Here is a 19,459-nt window from a genome sequence, read left to right as displayed (position 1 = left end):
CAGGTCTTCGCGGACCATGCTTTGTTTATCATTGCTCGATATTCGATAATCGTTCCATCACAGCGATGACCGAGGAGGCATGTTTATTAGAGCCCGCAACAATATCACAATGAGGAATAGAAAGCGACCGTGCCCATAAGCCGCGTTACAAAACAGGTGCAATCACACACGAAGTCCTCCGGGCTGCCCCGCCCCCTCTGACACGTCAGCAGTCCCGGCGGGAGGGGGCGCGGCCGCCGCACCTGTCCGGCCGGGACTGGTGCGCAGCGCGGCGCCGGCCCGTCGGATCACTGCGGCTGCGGCGTGGTGCGGATGTACTTCTTGCCTGAAGGCACCTCGTGCACCTCGACACCGGCTGGGAACAGCTTTTTGGCGTCGTCCTCGCTGATAGATGGCAGCACCATGCACTTATCGCCGGCCTGGAAACACATGGGAGACCGGTGAGACGCTACGGGCGCTCACTTTCTCCGTCACTCAGAACCGACTGCAGCAGTAAGTGAGAGTGGATTGAGCAAATACAACGGATTAAAGTGCGGCCTGCATGATAATGTCCCACTGCATCGGATAAGTCGGTGTCGCCTGGCGTCATTCATTTCCCCCGCTGCCCAACGTTCCCCGTTCCACAGGTCCGAGGTGCACCGCCGCCCCAGCGGGTCACTGCCCCACGCGGGCCGGCCGCCGCCGCCAGCTGCGGGCAACCCAAGGTCAGACGGCGCGGCGACTGCCGGCGGACTGTGGGAGCCGACTCCCTCGTGGCCGGCCAGCCATGGACTCGGAGCCGACTCCCTCGTGGCCACTGGCCGGCCATGGACTCGGAGCCGACTCCCTCGTGGCCGGCCAGCCATGGACTCACGGAAAGGGTCTCTGATAAGGAATCGGAACGACCCGAGACGCAGTAGGGCCGGCCGAGGCAGGGGTGGGCTGCGGCTCGCGGTTGTAATGTGATGACTGGGGTGAAACCGATACGGTCACCCGTCACTCGACACCGCTGACAGCTCATATGTCAGCTCGAAGCCGGCTGATGCCTCCAGTGCGTCACTCTCAATGGAGCTAAAAATAGCGTTGAAAGCAAACATAACCGCTATATCAAGAACATTGATGCGGCAGTTGCATTCCGTCCCAGACCGTCCAGCGTAGTAGCGCTGCGTTGCAGTTATGCAATAATGCAACGTCGCAGTTGCACGTCAGGCCGGTTCCAAAGAAGTAATCGTTAGTTATTTACGGTTGGCCCGTCGGCTCGGCATTCCCAACATTTTAGGACAACCAGCGTCATAATGTCGAAAATCAAAACATTGCCGAATTTCAGAACCCGGTGAGCATTGGTAGTAGCTCAGCTTCTAAGATAACTAGATCTTAAAGGAAATAGTTCACTTTTAACATGGGATTTTGAACTGGAATAGCAGTTTCGTAGCTTGAGCTGAGACTAGCACAAATCAGGAGCTTTTACGGCTCAACGATCACCCTAGACGAAGATATTCCATTTCTCGTTCCGAAAAGAGTGCCTTGCAGAGGAATGTGTGCCTTGCACAGGAATGCAGCCACATCATCGTCAGCCAATGAGCATGCTGCTTACAGCTAATGCAGCATGCGTAGGTTTGAACTACGCAATATGATTGGTCAACGCGTAATAAGCTTCCGCGTCAAACATTATTTTACATAGAATATAGTTCGTCCTATATTAAAATATAGAAAATAATTGTTTTTACAAAAAGGTTTTATTTTATTTTCTGATCATTTTGAGCATAAAAAATCGTAAATCCATAGCAAAATACTAATTTCAGGAAAGTGAACTGTTTCCTTTGAGACGCTACACCTCTGCATCCGCCGGTCCACATAAGTCGGCCCGGCCGTCCGCCCCAGCCTGGTCCCAGTCCCACGGACCCCTATCACAGCCCCGTCCCGTCCCCTCCGCGGCTCTATTCCGCAGCTGCAGAAACGGCCGGTTCGCCGGCGGACAAAAGGACGGCCGGTTTTCCAGCGGCGATGACTGGCAAAATCAGACCGACCTTTCCGGAGTGGCGACGCGACTCTCCGTTTCACCGGACTGAGTATTATTTCCTGCACGCCGCTCCGATCTTTGCCAGTCATGGTCGGCGGCGTCACTAACGGGAGACTGGTAAAGCCCAGCTGCTCTAACCGGTCTACACCTCACTCAGAGTGATTTCTGGATAGTTGGCGGGTGCGGACAAAACTGCCCGCTTTTTGACATGTTGCTGGGAAAACGTTCACGTCTGTATCGTCCAGGTTTGATGACGATGTTATGTTGGCTCTCTCACCTTCCAGTTGACCGGGGTGGCCACCTTCTTCTGAGCTGTCAACTGCAGTGAGTCGATCGCCCTCAGAATCTCACTGAAACGCACAGTCAAAATGGCACGTCAGGCACTGAGTGAGTAAGCTCGGATGAAAATTCATCAACAAATGGTTACAGTCCGAAGTTTACATGGCCATGTCTCGCGTAATGATTATCGGAAGTGCATGGAAATCAGTACGGAAGACGTTTTACGGTCATATTCAGACACATGGCAGAAAAAAACATATTTATAAATTTCTTACAGTGCACCGCATACGCCTAAAAAAAACATCAGAATGCTTCCTTGAGATAAGCTTATGAGCGAGAGACATGACATCTCTCCCAAGGTGAGCCTATTGTTATGTAATAGCGGCCCATCAGATATTCAATTCTCGGCGACTCGCTTTGCCAGGCTCCAAACCGGACTCCTCTGCAGCAACAAACCGCGATCAACATGCACGTGCACGACGGTTCAGTGTTCACCATCGGGAAAACGTGCACAATGATAATACGGTAGAGCTCTCGACATGACTTTCTGCATGACTAGGCAGAAAGTTCGATGGGGCAACAGTTATTACAAAACACGCGGACTGAATGTCTCAACTTCCTCTTAGAAATATGTAGCCACCGTCTGATGAGGTGCAGGGTGACGCAAAAGGCATCCGGTGTTTGGATAACATCATGACCTCAAATGTAAACCGCACTGATGCTATGTTGACACGGCGGTCATTAGGATGCAACGTCAACCCTCCGCTGCAAATACAGACCGATTGATGAGGGCTCTGACGCATCGCTAGGCGATGAGCAAAATAAACCACAACACGACCCTGAGCGCACCGACGAGAGCGACATAATTACATCCCAGGCAATGCTAAAATAACATCACCGCATGCAACTATCATAAGTAGTCAGACCAGTATAATCCGCTAAGTCTATGCCTCACGCTAAAACCTCGACTGCCCGACTTCAGGCTCGCCACTACAGCAGCTCGACTCACTGGAAGTTGCGTCCGGTGGTGGCCGGGTACAGGATGGACAGCTTCAGTCGGTTGTCGGGCCCGACGACGAACACGGCGCGCGCCGTCAGGCAGAGTCCCTCGGCGGTGCGCTCGTCAGGGTCGAGCATGCCCAGCTGCACCGCCAGGCGCCGCTCCTCGTCGGCAATAATCGGGTACGGGAACGCGCCGGCCAGGTGGTTGTACGCCTCAATGTCTTTGATCCAGTCCCTGAGGCGCGGGAGGGGAGGTGAGTGAGACGGGGAGCCATGACGATTACCGGATCATTTGGTCCGTGTAGCCGCAGAATTTTTCGGTCCCTACCGGTTGCGGGATGAGAGGAAGGCAGCAATTTTTGCCCATCCTCAGTTCCCACACCTGCGCAGCACAGCACGTGGACATACGACGGGACGGGCGGGTGGTGGACACTGGACAGTGGACAGGCCGGGCGAGTCACAGTTGGCAGCGGTGCAGCCATGCGACGTAGCACGCCGACGCTACCGCTCGTATGTCATTCAGTCATCGGCTGCACGCTGCAGCCGTCAATAGCACAACAGTCATGGTCGCAATGGATGAACGACGCAGCGTCATCAAGGGCAAACGGACATGCATGGCAGCATCCAAACTACGCAATAGGGTTGTGTAACAAATGCGCCTTTGTGATGCAAATCCATTTCCCATAAATTTTCACAAACGAATTCGCTGGCAGTCACATATTACCTTTTGGGTAGCAAAATTAATACCGAACCAACAAAACAAGCACATGTTTCGTAAGTCACAAATGCATGCGAAACCTAGTGGCAGTGAGCTGTCGAGCTCGCTTCCAAAAATAGCATCTTGGTTACGCCGCACAATCTACCGCAAATTATGCCATAACTTCCACCCACCAGACCACACACATACCTGGCTCAGTGCCCTCCCCACAAACCAAACCACTCTTCACTCTCCCACTTCCCACAGAGCGACCGGCGGCTTACTTGTGCGACTGCACTGGATCGCAGGAGACGGCGATCATCTTGACGCCACGTTTGGCGAACTCGGGGGCCAGCTGTGCGGCGGCTCCGAGCTCCGTGGTGCAGACGGGGGTGAAGTCGGCGGGGTGGGAGAACAAAATACCCCACCTGTGACAGGGTGAACAGCAGCGTCACTGAACGAGAAAAGGTTAGGGCAGTTTGCTCTGTTACAGTGGACGGTGAACTGGAAAATACATAAGCCAGAAAGAAGCTAACGGCGCTGATGAAGCAGTCATGCTCGGTAAATGCGATGAAAGTTCGAACAAACAGCTTGTTTGAAGTAGGTCCCATGGCAAACACGGTGACGCCAGGTATATAAGTTGGAGTCTCGATCGGTAATTAGCAACGTGTTCCGCAAAGAGACCGTCCTATTACCAGAGGCTCAAATCCCGGACCTGTCGTCTCCGAGCAGGAGAAGTGCCGCGAATAAGTGTCGCAGACAAAGTGCCGCGAATAAGTGTCGCAGACAAGTTACTCACGATCCACCGAGCCAGTCGTGAAACTTGATCGGGCCCTCGGTGGTCTCGGCCTCAAAGTTGGGGAACACCTCGCCCAGGAGCACCATGTTGGCTGAAACAGCACAAGGGATAAACACAGTCAGCATATAGACCCGTCAAGCCGGAATATGGGGGTGGAGCCGGAGCAGGGACCGCAGCCAGCTGTCAGCACGCGTAACGACGGACGGTACACACAACTAACAGCCAGGGGAGGATAACGGCTAGGTGCGCCGAACGATACTGCGGGCCAGTTACCTTCAGACATGCACATTGCACTCTGCACACCAGTGCAGTCCACCACACACCCTAATATTGATTTTACGAAACGAAGCAGCATGCAATCTTCCCCTTCCTTTGGTACTCGCGAGTCGCGACCACGCAATTTGTGCCACTACGCCTGGTAGGTACGCTACACCAATATACCCTGCGCTACACCTGCGTGCCGCTAAAATCGACCGAGTATTACCGGTGCATGCGAATTGAGCTAAAATGACGCATTGCACAAGTCCACCAATAAACGTGAACAGTGAAACAGACGGCGAGCTACGAGCAACGCTGACAATCTGCGGCCTGCCAGACTAAATTGGCAGTGATGTGTGACCGCCGTGCCGCCTAAATAAGACGAGGGATTACATCCGCATCCCGCGCCGTCATAAACACTGATGAGCTAACTCCCGGTAGCAGGGCCGAGTTGTAAACACGGTAGATATAGGAGCTAAGTGGTAAAACTGTGCTATAAATCCGAATATGCCCTTTGTAAGTGTTAGAAGCTCATACGGTTTCGGCTGAGAAATATGTATCACTTAATAATTATCTATGTCATATTCAAAATTTAGGTGTACCGCTCTTTTTCCATGAAAGGATTGTCTCTCAAGTATACCTATACGCCTATACGCATGCATAAATCACCAAGAAAATGGTCACGCATTAACCACAAGGAGTTCAGCGTTTCAGATTGGGTCACAAGTGGCTTCATATTGAAAACAAAATGACAAAAGATGGTTTCATTAGATTACGGAGCTGTCTGGATGCATCTGGCGCGTGTGGCAGGGACGACATGCTCCGTGATTGATCCTGGGGTCGGAGGGCAGTGGCCAGACGTGTAGCAAAAACTGTACACGAGCACGGCTCGCTACTGAACGGTCCCGGGGCAAAAACGCAGCCGGCCCGACGGAATGCGAGAGCAGCGATGTCTGCCTCAATGACGGCTTATATGTCTGACTGGGAGTGCTGCAGGCTGGTAGTCGGTCGCGCGCCAGGAGGACGTTATGACATGCGGACATGAAACGCTTTATCAAAAGCACAAAATTGCACACGCAACGTCTTGGAAAAGCACAACTATATTGCAAGAACTGCCACTGAAAACAGATACGGCTGACTGACACACACGGTAAATATAATTTCACAATCTTCATATTGCGATTGGCAAATCTTCTGGCTCAATCTCCACATAAGTAAACTTAGGCAGACTTATGCAAGAAACCCAGACCAAATAATCATACGGGCTGGCGAATAACAAAATTTGATAGGAATAAACAAAAACTGGATATTTCTCGGATGCTCATCACAGCCTAATGCTAGAACTGGATTTGGCCGTACTCTCCCGGTCGTCGGAACCAACGCACCGGGACACAGTGACCAGTCGCTCCTCATTCCTGACATACCGAATGAAGTGAAATCAGACGGGAAATAGGAGACACTTGCCGACCATTCAGGAGAAATTGGACCAAACGAGGGCAATACTTGTGAAATTATAGGCCGACTGTTAAAGGGAATAGAGAAACTAAAGGTCAGTGGCCCTGGAAACGCATCATATTTATGAGACTAGAGAAGGTGTAATGAGATATTATGGGGCATTGTGTGGAGGGGAGGGGGACGGAGCCGGAGGGACGGATAGCCGGTGGGTATGGACGCAAGCAAAACACTTCAGCTAGTTGGACAATGGTGTGCACCAGACCGGGGCAGTGCCGAGATAAATCTGGCGTCTGATGCAATACAACGGCGCACGGGTAGGAGGTCTGGGGTCACTCAGATGAGTACGATCGATCGATAGAGGCCGAAAACCTCCGTCGGAAAGGGTCACCACTGAACCTATAGAACATTGAAGGCGGACATAATTTGGTTCGAATACTGGGCACGCAACACAGGGTTTCGGTCAAGTACCTGCATTTATGGTACAATTCTGCACCATTGAAGTGCTTGTAATCTCGATCGATCGTGTCAACAGTTCCGGACGATCAGCGCGATCAATGACAAGGATAACGATTACGACTATCAGTGAAGCTGACGAGCATGAGGGTAAGCTTAGTAAGCTACCAGCGTAAGATAAGTACGCTCTACACAAGAGTGAAGAGTATGTAGGGTATGAAATGATTGAGGCAAGATGAATCTGACCACCTCCAGGAATATGGTTGCCCGGTATGATGCCAATTACCAGCCTTCGCATTTGACCGCAATTGGAAACAAACTGGACAAAGCTATCAATAACTAGCTTTTTAGTTGGACTGGGTTGCATCAGTGGCCAACAAACATGCGCCAAATATTTGGCTACATTCATTACTTCGAAATTGAGTAAGTTTACATGCGAAATAACTATATTAGAATTACAATGTGTTCCAAAGGCACGAAATAACCTTCAAGAAAATTAAGGCGATATCAAACGCAGTCATATAAGTAGGCGGTGCACGAAAGCAAGGTGCACGCATGCAGTAGAGGATCACGCAAGCAATTACCAAATGAAATGCGCATTACATCCACCGACATCGATCTGTACAGTAAGTATGTTTCCAAGGAAGAATTTCGTGACGACTCAGTCGGAGCTGACGCAACATACATGCAATATTAGACGCATGGTGGCAGCGATGAGGGGCTATTATCATCCGAGCATGAAACCGGCTTCCAGAGACCGGACGGAAAGCGCTGTGTTCCCGACTCCCCCACGAGGCCAGCACAGTGACTGCGCCGTCTTCGAACGCCCAGAAAAGTGGGCAATGGGTTCAACCTTCTGTAACTATACATCATGGACAGCCGAAATGGGGTTGTTTTGTATCAAGGCAATATTAATCCGTCATGTCGGTCGAAGGCCCGGAAATATCAAGCAGTGTTCGAGCTAAACCGTTTTTGCGATCTATTTTTGACTTTGTTAAATACATGTAATAAAAAGCCCATGAACATGTATTCAACGAATGCAGGCTGAGAAAGCGCAACATGTAAACTATGCACTCAGAAAGTGGAAAACCGTTACCGAACAAAGGTGTCGCTAACCCAATAATTGCACATTTGTCTGTCACCAGTCACACCCTTCCCAAACAGCTCCACTAGACCAGAAACTAACCTGAGAGTAACGCGACAGAGACCACCACAACTACCGCCCGCTGAGACCCGCCGCCGACTGCCTGCCCCGTGCCGCAGCCCCGGGCTGGGAGGCCTCCGGCCCGGCAGACACCGGACCTCCTCCAATTGGTCAGCTGTAGGCTCCGCCCACTGCCGTGCAAGCTCTGGGGCCAAGTGACCGGGGCTGGGGAAACGCGGGGGACATTGACATGGGAGGGACACCGCGATAACTGTAGGTCGGATGACTGATGGTTCTCAGATTTGTGTAGCTTGTTCGGCGATCGTCGGGCGTGCGACAAGACTGACGAGATCATCAGACGGAAATGCTGATGCAACGACCAGCTGTTGACTACTGCAACCAGATTCGACCATATGCTCACATAACTTGTTCGGTGGCTACATGGCTTAGAAAAATCTCATCTACCGCCGTGCTTGTGCCATGGCCCATGAGGCTAGTTCATTAACCCGCGCATGACTGGGATATTTTTCATAAGGCCGTACACTAGGGGAGGGGGGGGGGGCTCTAAAAAGCCCCCTCCTATCTTCGAAACCACTGGGCCGATCGTCAAAATTCAAGCGGCGTTAGATAGCCCTGGAAAAACTGCTCATCAATACTAATTTTATTGGCCTCGAGGTCACCAATGACATCGCAAGTCAGGTCAAAGTAAAACAACCTTTTGGCTTGTTCATACTTTTAGGCTCCATGGCCGCGGCTTACAAGTCATATCAAGCTCATTTTTGGCCTACACACTCGTGAATATATGCCTAACACGCCCTGAGGGTACCGAGCTTGTAGGTCCTTCGAATTTTTCAGCTCAAGGCTAGGTCAGTCTAGGTCACGGAAATTTGATATCATGCATGGGTTACGTGACATATGTTTTATGATACATTTCAGCGATAGACTTCGAATTCGGTGTCGTTTGTTTCCATCTGAGGCCATTTTTTCCGAATATAGCTCAGGTCAGGTCACTTAGGTAGGTATATCAGGTCAGGTCACGGTAAAAAGATAAAATTCTGCAGTTTAATTTTTTCAACAGAAAGGTTGCCGTATGCAAGAAAGTTAGTTCCTGGCTATGTTGGAGTGCAAACCTTTCGGAGCACCCAGTACAAAGCGTAGTTGTGCCTCGGATAGACGGTGCAAAGCTCCTCACACATGGGCGTAATGAAAAGCAGACGAGTGGTGTGCTCTGCCTGTCTGTCTGCCTGTCTGTCTGTCTGTCTGTCTGTCTGTCTGTCTGTCTGTCTGTCTGTCTCCCTCTCTCTCTCTCTCTCTCTCTCTCTCTCTCTTTCTTTCTCTCCCTCCCTCTCTCTCTCTCTCTCTCTCTCTCTCCCTCCCTCTCTCTCTCTCTCTCCCCCTCTCTCTCCCTCTCTCTCCCACCCACATCCACTCTGGTGCGGTGAGGGACAGGCGCTGAACGCCAGGATGACCTAGTTCTTCGTCCTCGAGTCTCAACGCTTGGAGATTGCCAAACCCAGAATAATTACGGTGATGCTATTTGTGCGCATCAGCGAGATGCCATGACTGCTTTCCAGCGTTTTCGTAAGCTTGTGAAACAAATAATGATTTAATTATATCTATGGAGCGACTTCACCGCCACGTGACATCTGAAAAGTGAGTTTTTATATAAAAAGACTGAATAAATCTTGCAGATCTCGAAAGTAACTTACAAGTTACAAGGACTTTGGCATAGACTCGGAAGAATTATGAGACCCGGGAACAGGGTAAGGGTGACTTTGCTCTCACTCACAAAACTACCCCAGGCGCACGCGGAGGCTTTACCGTGCACGGCGTGCAGTGCTACCCGCTACCGATCAGGACTTGCGAGATCTGGTAAAAATGTGAAGGCAAAGGTAAATGGTTAACATCAGACTATCAGACGGCTGGATGAATCCTGATTCTTAAATCATCATGTGTTATTTGGCAGTGGCAGTGCTCCCAACGCACTTCAATCTTTATATGGCTGGTAAAGATAGGTAGGTATAACACGGCAAAGCTAGGTTCTATCTGAATCCGCTCTTCCCGCGAAACCTTTTATGGGGTCGAAAATGACAGAACATGACGTCATTCTGACGTCATTTGTGGCCAGCCTATCATAGCCTTTGATTTTTTTTTTGTCACAATGTGTAACATTGATGCCCGGAGGCGTCCTAAAACTTGAAAGTTTGGTGACGATATCTGCAGTCGTTTATGTGTTACCTTCGGAAAAGGACAGGGGCCGTTTCGCGCCCCCCCCCCCCACGGGGCGCGGGTTTATGTGATGGTGATTGAAACTTCTTAGCGGGTTCTACGGGCCTTGGTATGAACGTTATCTACGAAGCCGTAACACCTCTCCCTCTCCTCCCTCCCCGCCCCCTCCCCCGTATGCATCCCCCCGTATGTATGTATGTATGTATGTATGTATGTATGTATGTATGTATGTATGTATGTATGTATGTATGTATGTATGTATGTACTATGTGTGCATGTATACGTATGTATGTATAAATGTCTGTATGTATGCACGTACATATTTACGTATATATGCATGCATTTTATAGATGTATGTATGAATGCATCATGCATGTATTACGTACCTATGAAGGGCGGTTTCTAGCATAACCCGCCCTCGCATATGGTGACAATTTTTGTATGTTATAGTCGTAATGCGTTTAGTTTGTGACCGTCCACACGGCTCCGCGAGGCGGGCCAGCCAGCCCCACTCACCACTGTTGTCTGTTGGCGAGACCATGACCTCAGACCTGGCCTTGCGTTGGGAAATGCGCGTACGGTATAAGAGGAGTGCGTTCGAGCGGCGGGGGACATTCCCTTTGTAGCGCACATTCTCTTTCTGGCTCTCATTCCAGGCTCTCTTTCTATTCTCTTTGGGTGGCTCACTCAGAGTCGCGGTGGTGTAGGGAGAGGCGCTCAGGGAAGCTGTGGTGTCGCAGCCGACGAGAGTGAACGGTGTGGGATCTGCCACACTGTCAACATGTAAGTACATACCTGAGCTCCATATTCAGCCCTTGCCGGATCTTACACGATTGGCAGCATTGGGCCCTAGTAGCTATCGGTCACTCAGCCGATGGACTGAGAGGGTTTAGGCGGTCCTTTTGGTTTGAGACTCCATTTGGTTGAATCACTGGACAAGGGCGCCCACCCCACAAACACTTTCATGGTCGGGGCATTCCACGTCAAATCAAACACCGAAATCCGTCATCCCCTTCGATTTTTCTGAAAATTTGTAGGCGGACTGGGCATGGTTCAAAACTGAGTTACGTATAATATTTTCGAAACTTGATAACGTATCGCCGAGATATAGGTCATCGAATATAGCCAAAAATGCCACACATCATTTTTTTAAATGCTTATAACTCTGGTTCCTTTTCTGGTATCAAAATGATATTAACAGGGTCTTGTAGGCAATTGATAAGGCTTTGATTTTTAATTATAAAATTAAATTGAAGTGACCTTGAAATGCATTTGACCTTGAATTAAAACAGAAAAATTTAAATAGCAAAAAACACGCCACCTTCGATTTGAGTAATTTTTACATATTATGTCCGTCACAATGTTCCTAACCATCTGTGAAAAAATTGGAGTGGGCCATTCATAACTTTCGCGGCAAACGCCGTTTTCATGCATCAACATCACGCAACCGCGCGTAACCTTGAAAGACAGAGTCAAGACATGCTTGCTTGTGTACACTTTCTGAAATGAATGATTGCTGATTAGTGATATCCCAAACTCTGCGAGAATGGAAATGCATAGTCATCGTAGTCAAGCATTCACGTTCCATTGTAAAAGTGTCTCAGGCAAACGGTATTTTGCGGTGAATTTTGAGCCGTGTGGAAATGCATCATGAAATAAATTCAACGAAAACATTATCACGCAACGATATCTTCACGTCTTTTGATCTTCACTATACGAAAGAACATACATTTTTGAGTATGTATGGGGAATTTCTAGTTAATCCGATAATAAATATGGCAGTTAGAGTCCTGCTAATTGAGTAACATGTCGCCGGCTGAGGCGGGATCGGCCGACGCGGGAAACGCAGCAGTCACAATTTTGTGTTTACACGTTCATATTTCAATTGTTTACCAACATATTTTCAGAATTCTTTCACCATAAGATTGCCTGTACATTTCTTAGTCTTCTCACAAAATTTGACGCGAATCGAACGTAATCAGCGGTAAGGAGCGCGATGTAAAGACGGAACCGTTCCGTTCCGTCCCGGCACAGTTGTCGCGGAGGCGCGGAAGGAGAGAAGACTGAGCGGGCCGAGACTTGTATTCCAACTGTGGTTCTGATTCTGATTCGCCAGTGCCTGTGCGTTATATGCAGGGTGGTTGCACAATGAAGGACCGGTCCGCCGACCCGCCGGGTCGGTGGACGGTGCCGACACGTGGGGAAAGTGACGGCTATTTCTATGTAACAAAGCTTGCACGTGTACTCTCTTTATCATGATATGGAAGAAGGGAATCGGTCCCACATTATCTTCCCTCCCCCAGGGAAGCGCAGGGAACCGAAGCGATCATAACAAAGAGAGGAAACGTTTAGCTGACGGAGAAAGAAATTTCCATATGAGCGTATCACCAAATGGTATGAACAGATAAGTAAGTTTCGTGACAATTACACCTACTACCGGGCGATCCCTCCGCACTCTTGGCGGGGACCGTCCCTGGGCATCTCCATGGCCCTCGGCATCTCTGGCCGAATATCAATACAATATAATTTCAGTGAATTGACCACGATTAACGTATTTGAATGTTCATACCTTTGAGGACAGGCTCTTCTTTACGTTTACTAGTGTCAAAATGACACGGCAAAGTGCAGGCAAAATTTAAACGCACTTGCAATTTCTCCGTGAATTTTGGGGTGAGCAACCACAATGAAATGCAACAAACGACAGAGCACTGACGAAAACGAATAACGAAACAGTTTTGAAACAAATCGAAGTTGACACAAATTTCACAGCACAATTTCACTGTCACTTTTTGACGAAAAAAATATAGCAAAAGTTCATAATGGGTGAATTTTCTTGATTTCGGTGCCAAGTTGTCTTGAATTTAGCGTTGATATTTTTTTTTCTTCTCTTCTCTCCTCCGATCTTGAGTCCTTCAGCGAGGTGGTGTCCATCACTCGATGATGCTGAGGAGGACGGCGCGGGCTGATGAGCCGTGCGCTGTCGGCGGGCTCCGTAGTAGTCCAGGGTAGCTGATGACCTTGCCGCAGGGCAGATAGTCTTGCTGGGCAGAGCTACTCACTGGAGACGGTGCTGCTGGACGATGACGTCTGACGAGTCCAGGATGGTCAGCTCCCTAGTCGATGACGTGACGTAGGGGCGATACACCGTCACGGAGCACGGACTAACCAGTCTGCGATGTCAGTGCAGATGTAGAGGCTGGGGTCCGTTGTGAGGGGCACAAGTCCCCTCGACCGCCGCTGCCACCATTATCGCGAAGGCGCGGATGGAGAGACGACTGAGCGGGCCGAGACTTGTATTCCAACTGTGGTTCTGATTCTGATTCGCCAGTGCCTGTGCGTTATATGCAGGGTGGTTGCACAATGAAGGACCGGTCCGCCGACCCGCCGGGTCGGTGGACGGTGCCGACACGTGGGGAAAGTGACGGCTATTTCTATGTAACAAAGCTTGCACGTGTACTCTCTTTATCATGATATGGAAGAAGGGAATCGGTCCCACACAGTCTACAATTATTCAGGCGGCGCGTAGCGGTCGGCGCCGGCTGCCGAGTCGCCGCGTCGCCGCGGCGACAGGATGTTCACTTTACACCGCTATTACTAGAACAGTTGTGAACCGATTTTCTTATTGCTTGCACGATGAGATGTGCAATTCAATTCTGGACAGGTAGCCATAAGTAATTTCGCATCAATATTATGAGATATTGGCGAAAAACAGGAGGGGTGGGGCGAAATTCACTCTTCCCCCTCCACTGCGCGTGCTAACATACGTTTGCATATGTGCCATTTTCTTCAAAACTTATGAATGGCCCACTCTAATTTTTTCACAGGTTGTTAAGAATATGGTAGGCAATAAAATATATGAAAATGAGCCAAATCGAAGGTGGCGTGTTTTTTGCTATTTCAATTTTTGTGCTTAAGAACAGAGTTAAGCAAATTTCAAGGTCATATATTTAAGTCGATGCAATTCTAAACAAATGCTTAAGAAATTACCTAAACAGTAAGGTTTATTTCATTCAAATCAAACAAGTACAACCAAAGTTATGGTCGTTCAAAAATATAAAGATGCAACATTTTGTAAAAATTTGATGCCCTATATTTAGAAGACCTGTGGTCAGAATGTGCAAAAAACATCAATGTAATGTCCGGGGCGACACAGGAACTCGCTTACAAATTTATAATGAAATCGCTGATGGTAAGGTGCAAAACAGCCGATTTTTGTTCGATTTGACGTGGAATGCCCCGGTCGTGGCACGGTATCTGCCAGCGTGATTCGACCAGTTGTCTCATCTCGCTTGTGTGGATTCGACTCAATCTGTTTTCGGCACTTTTGGACGTTTCGATATTACGATTCGTTTCCTCTGTTTCGGATGTCACATTCCGATGCCTGAATTTGGCTTCCTTTGATTATGTTTTGGCATGGATTCTTTTGGTACTTTGGCTTGTTTTGCTCCAGCAAGCCACTGATTTGGTAATTGGTGGCATTGCTCATTTCGGCTCTTTTGGTTCATCCTGACTATTTACCATTTCGCACTTACTCGCCCCATCGGACATACTGGGCTATCGGATTTATTCAGTGTTTGATGTTTGGATATTTGTTGTGAACAGTTCGTGAACAATGGTTATTTGTTTATTTGATAGTTAACGAAGTCCTTCATTCAAGGTCACATGTTCACGAGCAATGCTCTGTTCATGAGCAGTTAGTGAACGTTCATGAGCGTTCATGAACAAGTAATCGTTTCTTATATACCTATATTTCGCTTTATTTTTCTCATACAGTGACACACACGGTTGAAAGCATGTTTTACATGTGAAAATGCGCCAACCGTATCTCAAGCACACGGATTCGTAATTTATAATGCTCTTACATTACAATGCTGAAGCTTAAATTGTGCATTTCGGACCTTGCATGACGTCATATAAGACGTCACTTAGGTTGTTAGGTGCATTGGGAGTTTCGCCAATAACCCCCGAACAAATTGAGTTAGCGAGTCGGTTGAGTCATCTACTGACTCAGAACGAACTGCCATATCGAATGATATGCAGCCTAACACCCTCCAAGCAGTTTTGTGAACCGAGTGGCTTTGATCTGATCTGACCTTGACCTGAAGTCGATATATAAAATGACCTAACCCAAACAAAAGTAGGCATATGGCATTCGACTGGCCCCTACGGGCACGATGGTGCCACAATCACGGCTCTGACCCCATGTGTGGCGAAGTTATTTACCAAAAAAAAAACAAGCTTCTATTTTGGGGCACTTGACTTTGACCTGACCCAGGGGTCACCGTTTAGCCTAAGACCTTAAAATCGGATAACAGCCACTGTATCTCGTAGCGCCGCAAACGCCCTACTTTTATGCAAGGTTCTAGCTCGATTAAAAGCAAAACGGCTTAGGAGGTGGTCTTATCCACCCCCTGGTTACCGTGTTTGCAAACAGTTCATGAACATTCGGGAACGCCCGCTAGTACCGGGGCAACTTGGCTCAGGGTCGCTTTGCTGGGACGGCCGAGTTGTCATGGTCAATTATACCATAAGTGACATAATTCATGACCAACTTTGACTACCTTGATGCCTTATTTCCTATTGGACAGCTGTAAGAGCAGGTGACGTCATCAAAGACAACCAAACGTTTTTTTTTTTGCTAATAAATCCTAACAGAAAAAAGATACAGCCGCGCAAATGGTCTCATTGTGTTCAGCTCGTCAAGGCGCATCGAATGATATGCATGATGACCTTGAAATCACGTGACCTTGAGGTCAAGCGACTTGAGGTAGCGTGACCTTAAGTCAACCTTTGACCTTGACCTCTCGAGGTCAACACATATATTTTGATGCGGACTGACGAGAGAATTACGATGAATCTTTTAGTTTTGACCTAGCTTGATTGCTTCAAAAATTATTCGTTAAAAAACTGTGATCGCATATAGAGCCACTATTTTGACAATTTTCGACCCCTGTAATTGGTTAAGTCAACCTCCGAAATGCGTCAGATGCGTCGTAGGACACACGTCATCGCTGAATGCGAAGCTGACTCGCCTATAACAAAAAATCTCGGCCTCAAACTAACACCGGCCAAATTGCCCCACACCCCCGGCCAAATAACCCTGCTAGTGGGGTAATTTGGCCGCCCTGCAGACCTTTGTAATACGTCACAATTACAATATAAGTAATTACTCTATCATTTCAAGTTCACTGTCCAGTAAATTAGAATGAATGCGACACCTGCCAGCGTTGAGAAAATGCAGAAATGTGTTGTCAATTTTAAGTTACATCGTTTTCTAAAAAACGCGGCCAAATTACCATAACTTCCCCTACCAAAATTTGGCTGATGACGTCATTTGTCCGCGAACACAATTGTTCGTGAACAGTTTGTTTGTTTGTTTGTTTAGTTGGAAAAATAAACAAACACCAAAACCCTGGCTTTATTAGTATTCGCAAATCGCAATATATTTTGCTTATCTCTTTAGATCCAGTGGATTAGGGTTGGTGTAAAGGACGGGTAGAAGGACATGAAGGAGATCGAGTGAATGATGATGAATTGAACGATAAACCACAAGTTCACCGTTCGCGTATGTCGGTGGACGTATGTCGGCCATGATTCATATCCACCTAGAAACTGATGCAACGGCGAGCGTAACGGAATGTGGTTAGCAGACACCAGTCACAATGACTTGCAAAAACCAAAAACAGGTTGTAACTGACGGAAAGACCTTTAATTTATCTGAAATCAGCACAAACGTTTGCTTTGTAATTGTTGGCTGCTGTCATCCACCACGCAACCAATCCCGACCAGATAGGTACATGCAACGGAAATTCAAACTAGTAAGACTGCGGCACTCAACCTCTCACAGCATAATTGAACTTCATCAGTAATGATGCCAAGTTAAGTGCATAACCTAAAACAACAAAATTTATTATTACCAAAAACGTATATTGCTTCTCTTCTCCACGATACTACCAATCGAGACACAGATCAGAAGTGAGAGCGCGACCGAATCCTTTCCAAAGAACACATCTTTTTTTTAAATAAGGAGAAAGTCGGCGGTCAGGACGTTGCGATAAGCGGGCTATGAGGATTGAGGGGGCTTACAGACCGCAGAGCCGTCGGTCGCCAGTTGCAGTGTAACAAACTGAAACGCCACTTAAAAAGTTGTCGCGACGTACCAAAACATTGCACCTGGGGTCAGCGAGATACCTGTTTGCCGTCTACACAGACCAGATTATGGGATAGAGGCTGAGAAGGGGCGATGGCACCTGCAATGCAACGATACGGGAGGACCCGGCCACGATGAAACGGTCTGGACAGCCGATACAAAGCTGATGCAGCAAAACATACTTCACAGTGTTTCACACCGATTATGGACACCGACATCTGCAAAAATGCTGGTCTAGATATTGCAAATTGCAAAATATTGTAGGTGCTCACTGCTCAGTCTCGAGACTGGCCCTCCCCCGCCCCCCAGCGTGACGCAGGCTAAAACGAACTGTGAAGGCAGTCTGGGTTACGAAGATGACTGTTATGTCTCAGAGCAGAGGAGAGAAAGATCACTCCGCTCGTGGTCACAAATGCTGAGCCAGGGCTACGAAGTCGGAGTCGCGACAATTCTGCCCCCGTAGTCGGAGCCGGAATCGGAGTTGATTTTTGGAAGTTGGAGGCGCAGTCGGAGTCACCAAAAATCCATCGATTCTGCACTCCTCAGTCCTGGAGGTGACAGCTAGCTACAGAAGTCAAAGTTCGGCCCAATGAATAATCTTTTGGAGGAGCGATCTGGGGCGCTCGCTCTCGGGAAGAAACGATGGGACGATCAAGGCACCCTGCATCACCACCCTCAAACCAAACAGCGGTCTCAATCAATCCAATTGGGAGAGACCAGAGTTAGACGCGACCATAAACGGCGTGCCCGGTGCCACGGTGACTATAAATATGACCGGCGTGCAGTTGCAGCCCATAATACTTTGGTCTAGGTCCCATTGCAACCGAGTCTGGGAAAGTGCAGTAGGTAAGTCAAAAAAGTGAAGTGGGCGGCTGCCTCGGGTGATAGTTGGTCGTCAGCGACACTTGAAATTTGTTGAGCGTGATGTACGGGGGGGGGGGCTGACACCAGATTCAGAATCACCAGAACCACCGGCACCGAGACTAGCTTATGGATCAGAATCAGAACGCCAGCCTCTTTCTATCGGAACTCGGAAGGCATGTTAATAGGCCGGCAGAACGATCTTAACCCTCGCACTTAGGTAAAGGGGGTTGAACGGACCCCCCCCCCCAGTCTTTGGGAATAACTCGTGTTAAATGCGGCGGGTCGTGACGATACTTTCAGCACCTCCCTTATTCAAATTCACATCTTCTCTAAAAACTTCACGACCCTAGAACCTAAATCAAAATGAGCTCGGACCAACCGACGGACCAACGACTTACGTATTGCTCGAGAACATGACCAGAACCACCAGAACAGCGGATTGACTTAGGTCAGTCACATTATCCATGCATTTCCAGACTTTCTGTAACTACAAACGTTGGACATTCTGGAACACATTATGGATGGCGCCCCAACAAGGCGTTGAGAACTGTTGAAGAGAGCCAGAGTGGAGACCGACGCAAACTTACCTTGATTGTTACACATTTTGCGGCTTCTTGATGCTAATTTCGATTTGAAGTTGTGTCTTATAGTTATTCTGAGCCTTATAGAATGAATATGTTAAGGTATTTATTATTCTTCTAATCTATTTACGATTTCATCCCCAACCCGACTTGAAATCAAACCGAAATAACTGTCGTTCTCGTTTCTTTACTGGTCGTTTCTGCTGCGTCACAAATGAAATAATGCGCCATCTTCCTTACGTTACCACGCGTTTCTTAACTTATTATTATTTTCTACGTGCTTATCTATTTAAGTTGCGCAAAATAGCTAAAAATAAAATTAAAAAGTAATGTATTTAATTCTGATATGGAGGCCAAAAGAATAGCTGGACTTCAAAGCAACTACTTGTAAATCACCTATTGGCATTGAACTCCAAAATGTAGGCAGATACTGCGCAGCTATTGCATTTAGATACATGTTCTAACTTACACTTTACAGTTAGTGAAAGCGTGAGTTCATAAAATAAACCAATTGTACTGGCGAATTGAGCGAAACATGCCTTTCCTTTT

At 48.2% G+C, this 19,459-nt stretch overlaps 1 protein-coding gene across 2 annotated transcripts; it reads right to left on the bottom strand.

The window, feature by feature from the left end:
* Positions 1-66: 66 nt before the first annotated feature.
* Positions 67-19,304, bottom strand: LOC122394710 (peroxiredoxin-6-like). 2 transcript variants are annotated; one of them, XM_043391779.1, is made up of 6 exons: positions 18,917-19,304; positions 4,777-4,867; positions 4,262-4,405; positions 3,288-3,515; positions 2,277-2,349; positions 67-419 (listed from the first exon to the last, which is right to left on the bottom strand). In XM_043391779.1, the coding sequence occupies exons 1-6, from the start codon at positions 18,930-18,932 to the stop codon at positions 288-290; spliced, it is 684 nt and encodes a 227-aa protein (XP_043247714.1). In that variant the 5' UTR covers positions 18,933-19,304; the 3' UTR covers positions 67-287. The 2 variants fall into 2 exon arrangements, with proteins under 2 accessions (XP_043247714.1, XP_043247715.1); XM_043391780.1 differs by lacking the exon at positions 18,917-19,304 and adding an exon at positions 8,129-8,358.
* Between the last annotated feature and the right edge of the window lie 155 nt (positions 19,305-19,459).

This window comes from Amphibalanus amphitrite, unplaced genomic scaffold (genome assembly GCF_019059575.1).
Source record: "Amphibalanus amphitrite isolate SeventyFive unplaced genomic scaffold, NRLGWU_Aamphi_draft 000607F_arrow, whole genome shotgun sequence".
NCBI classification, from domain to species: Eukaryota; Metazoa; Arthropoda; class Thecostraca; order Balanomorpha; family Balanidae; genus Amphibalanus; species Amphibalanus amphitrite.
The sequence above is the reverse complement of the archived record's forward strand: the minus strand, read 5'-3'. Positions and strand labels throughout refer to the sequence as shown.

Excerpts from the sequence above, each read along its gene's own strand:
- LOC122394710 (XM_043391779.1), bottom strand. Across the intron at positions 3,516-4,261 it reads GATCCAGTGCAGTCGCACAA|GGACTGGATCAAAGACATTG; the intron begins GTAAGCCGCCGG and ends CCCGCGCCTCAG. Across the intron at positions 420-2,276 it reads CCACCCCGGTCAACTGGAAG|GCCGGCGATAAGTGCATGGT; the intron begins GTGAGAGAGCCA and ends ATGTGTTTCCAG.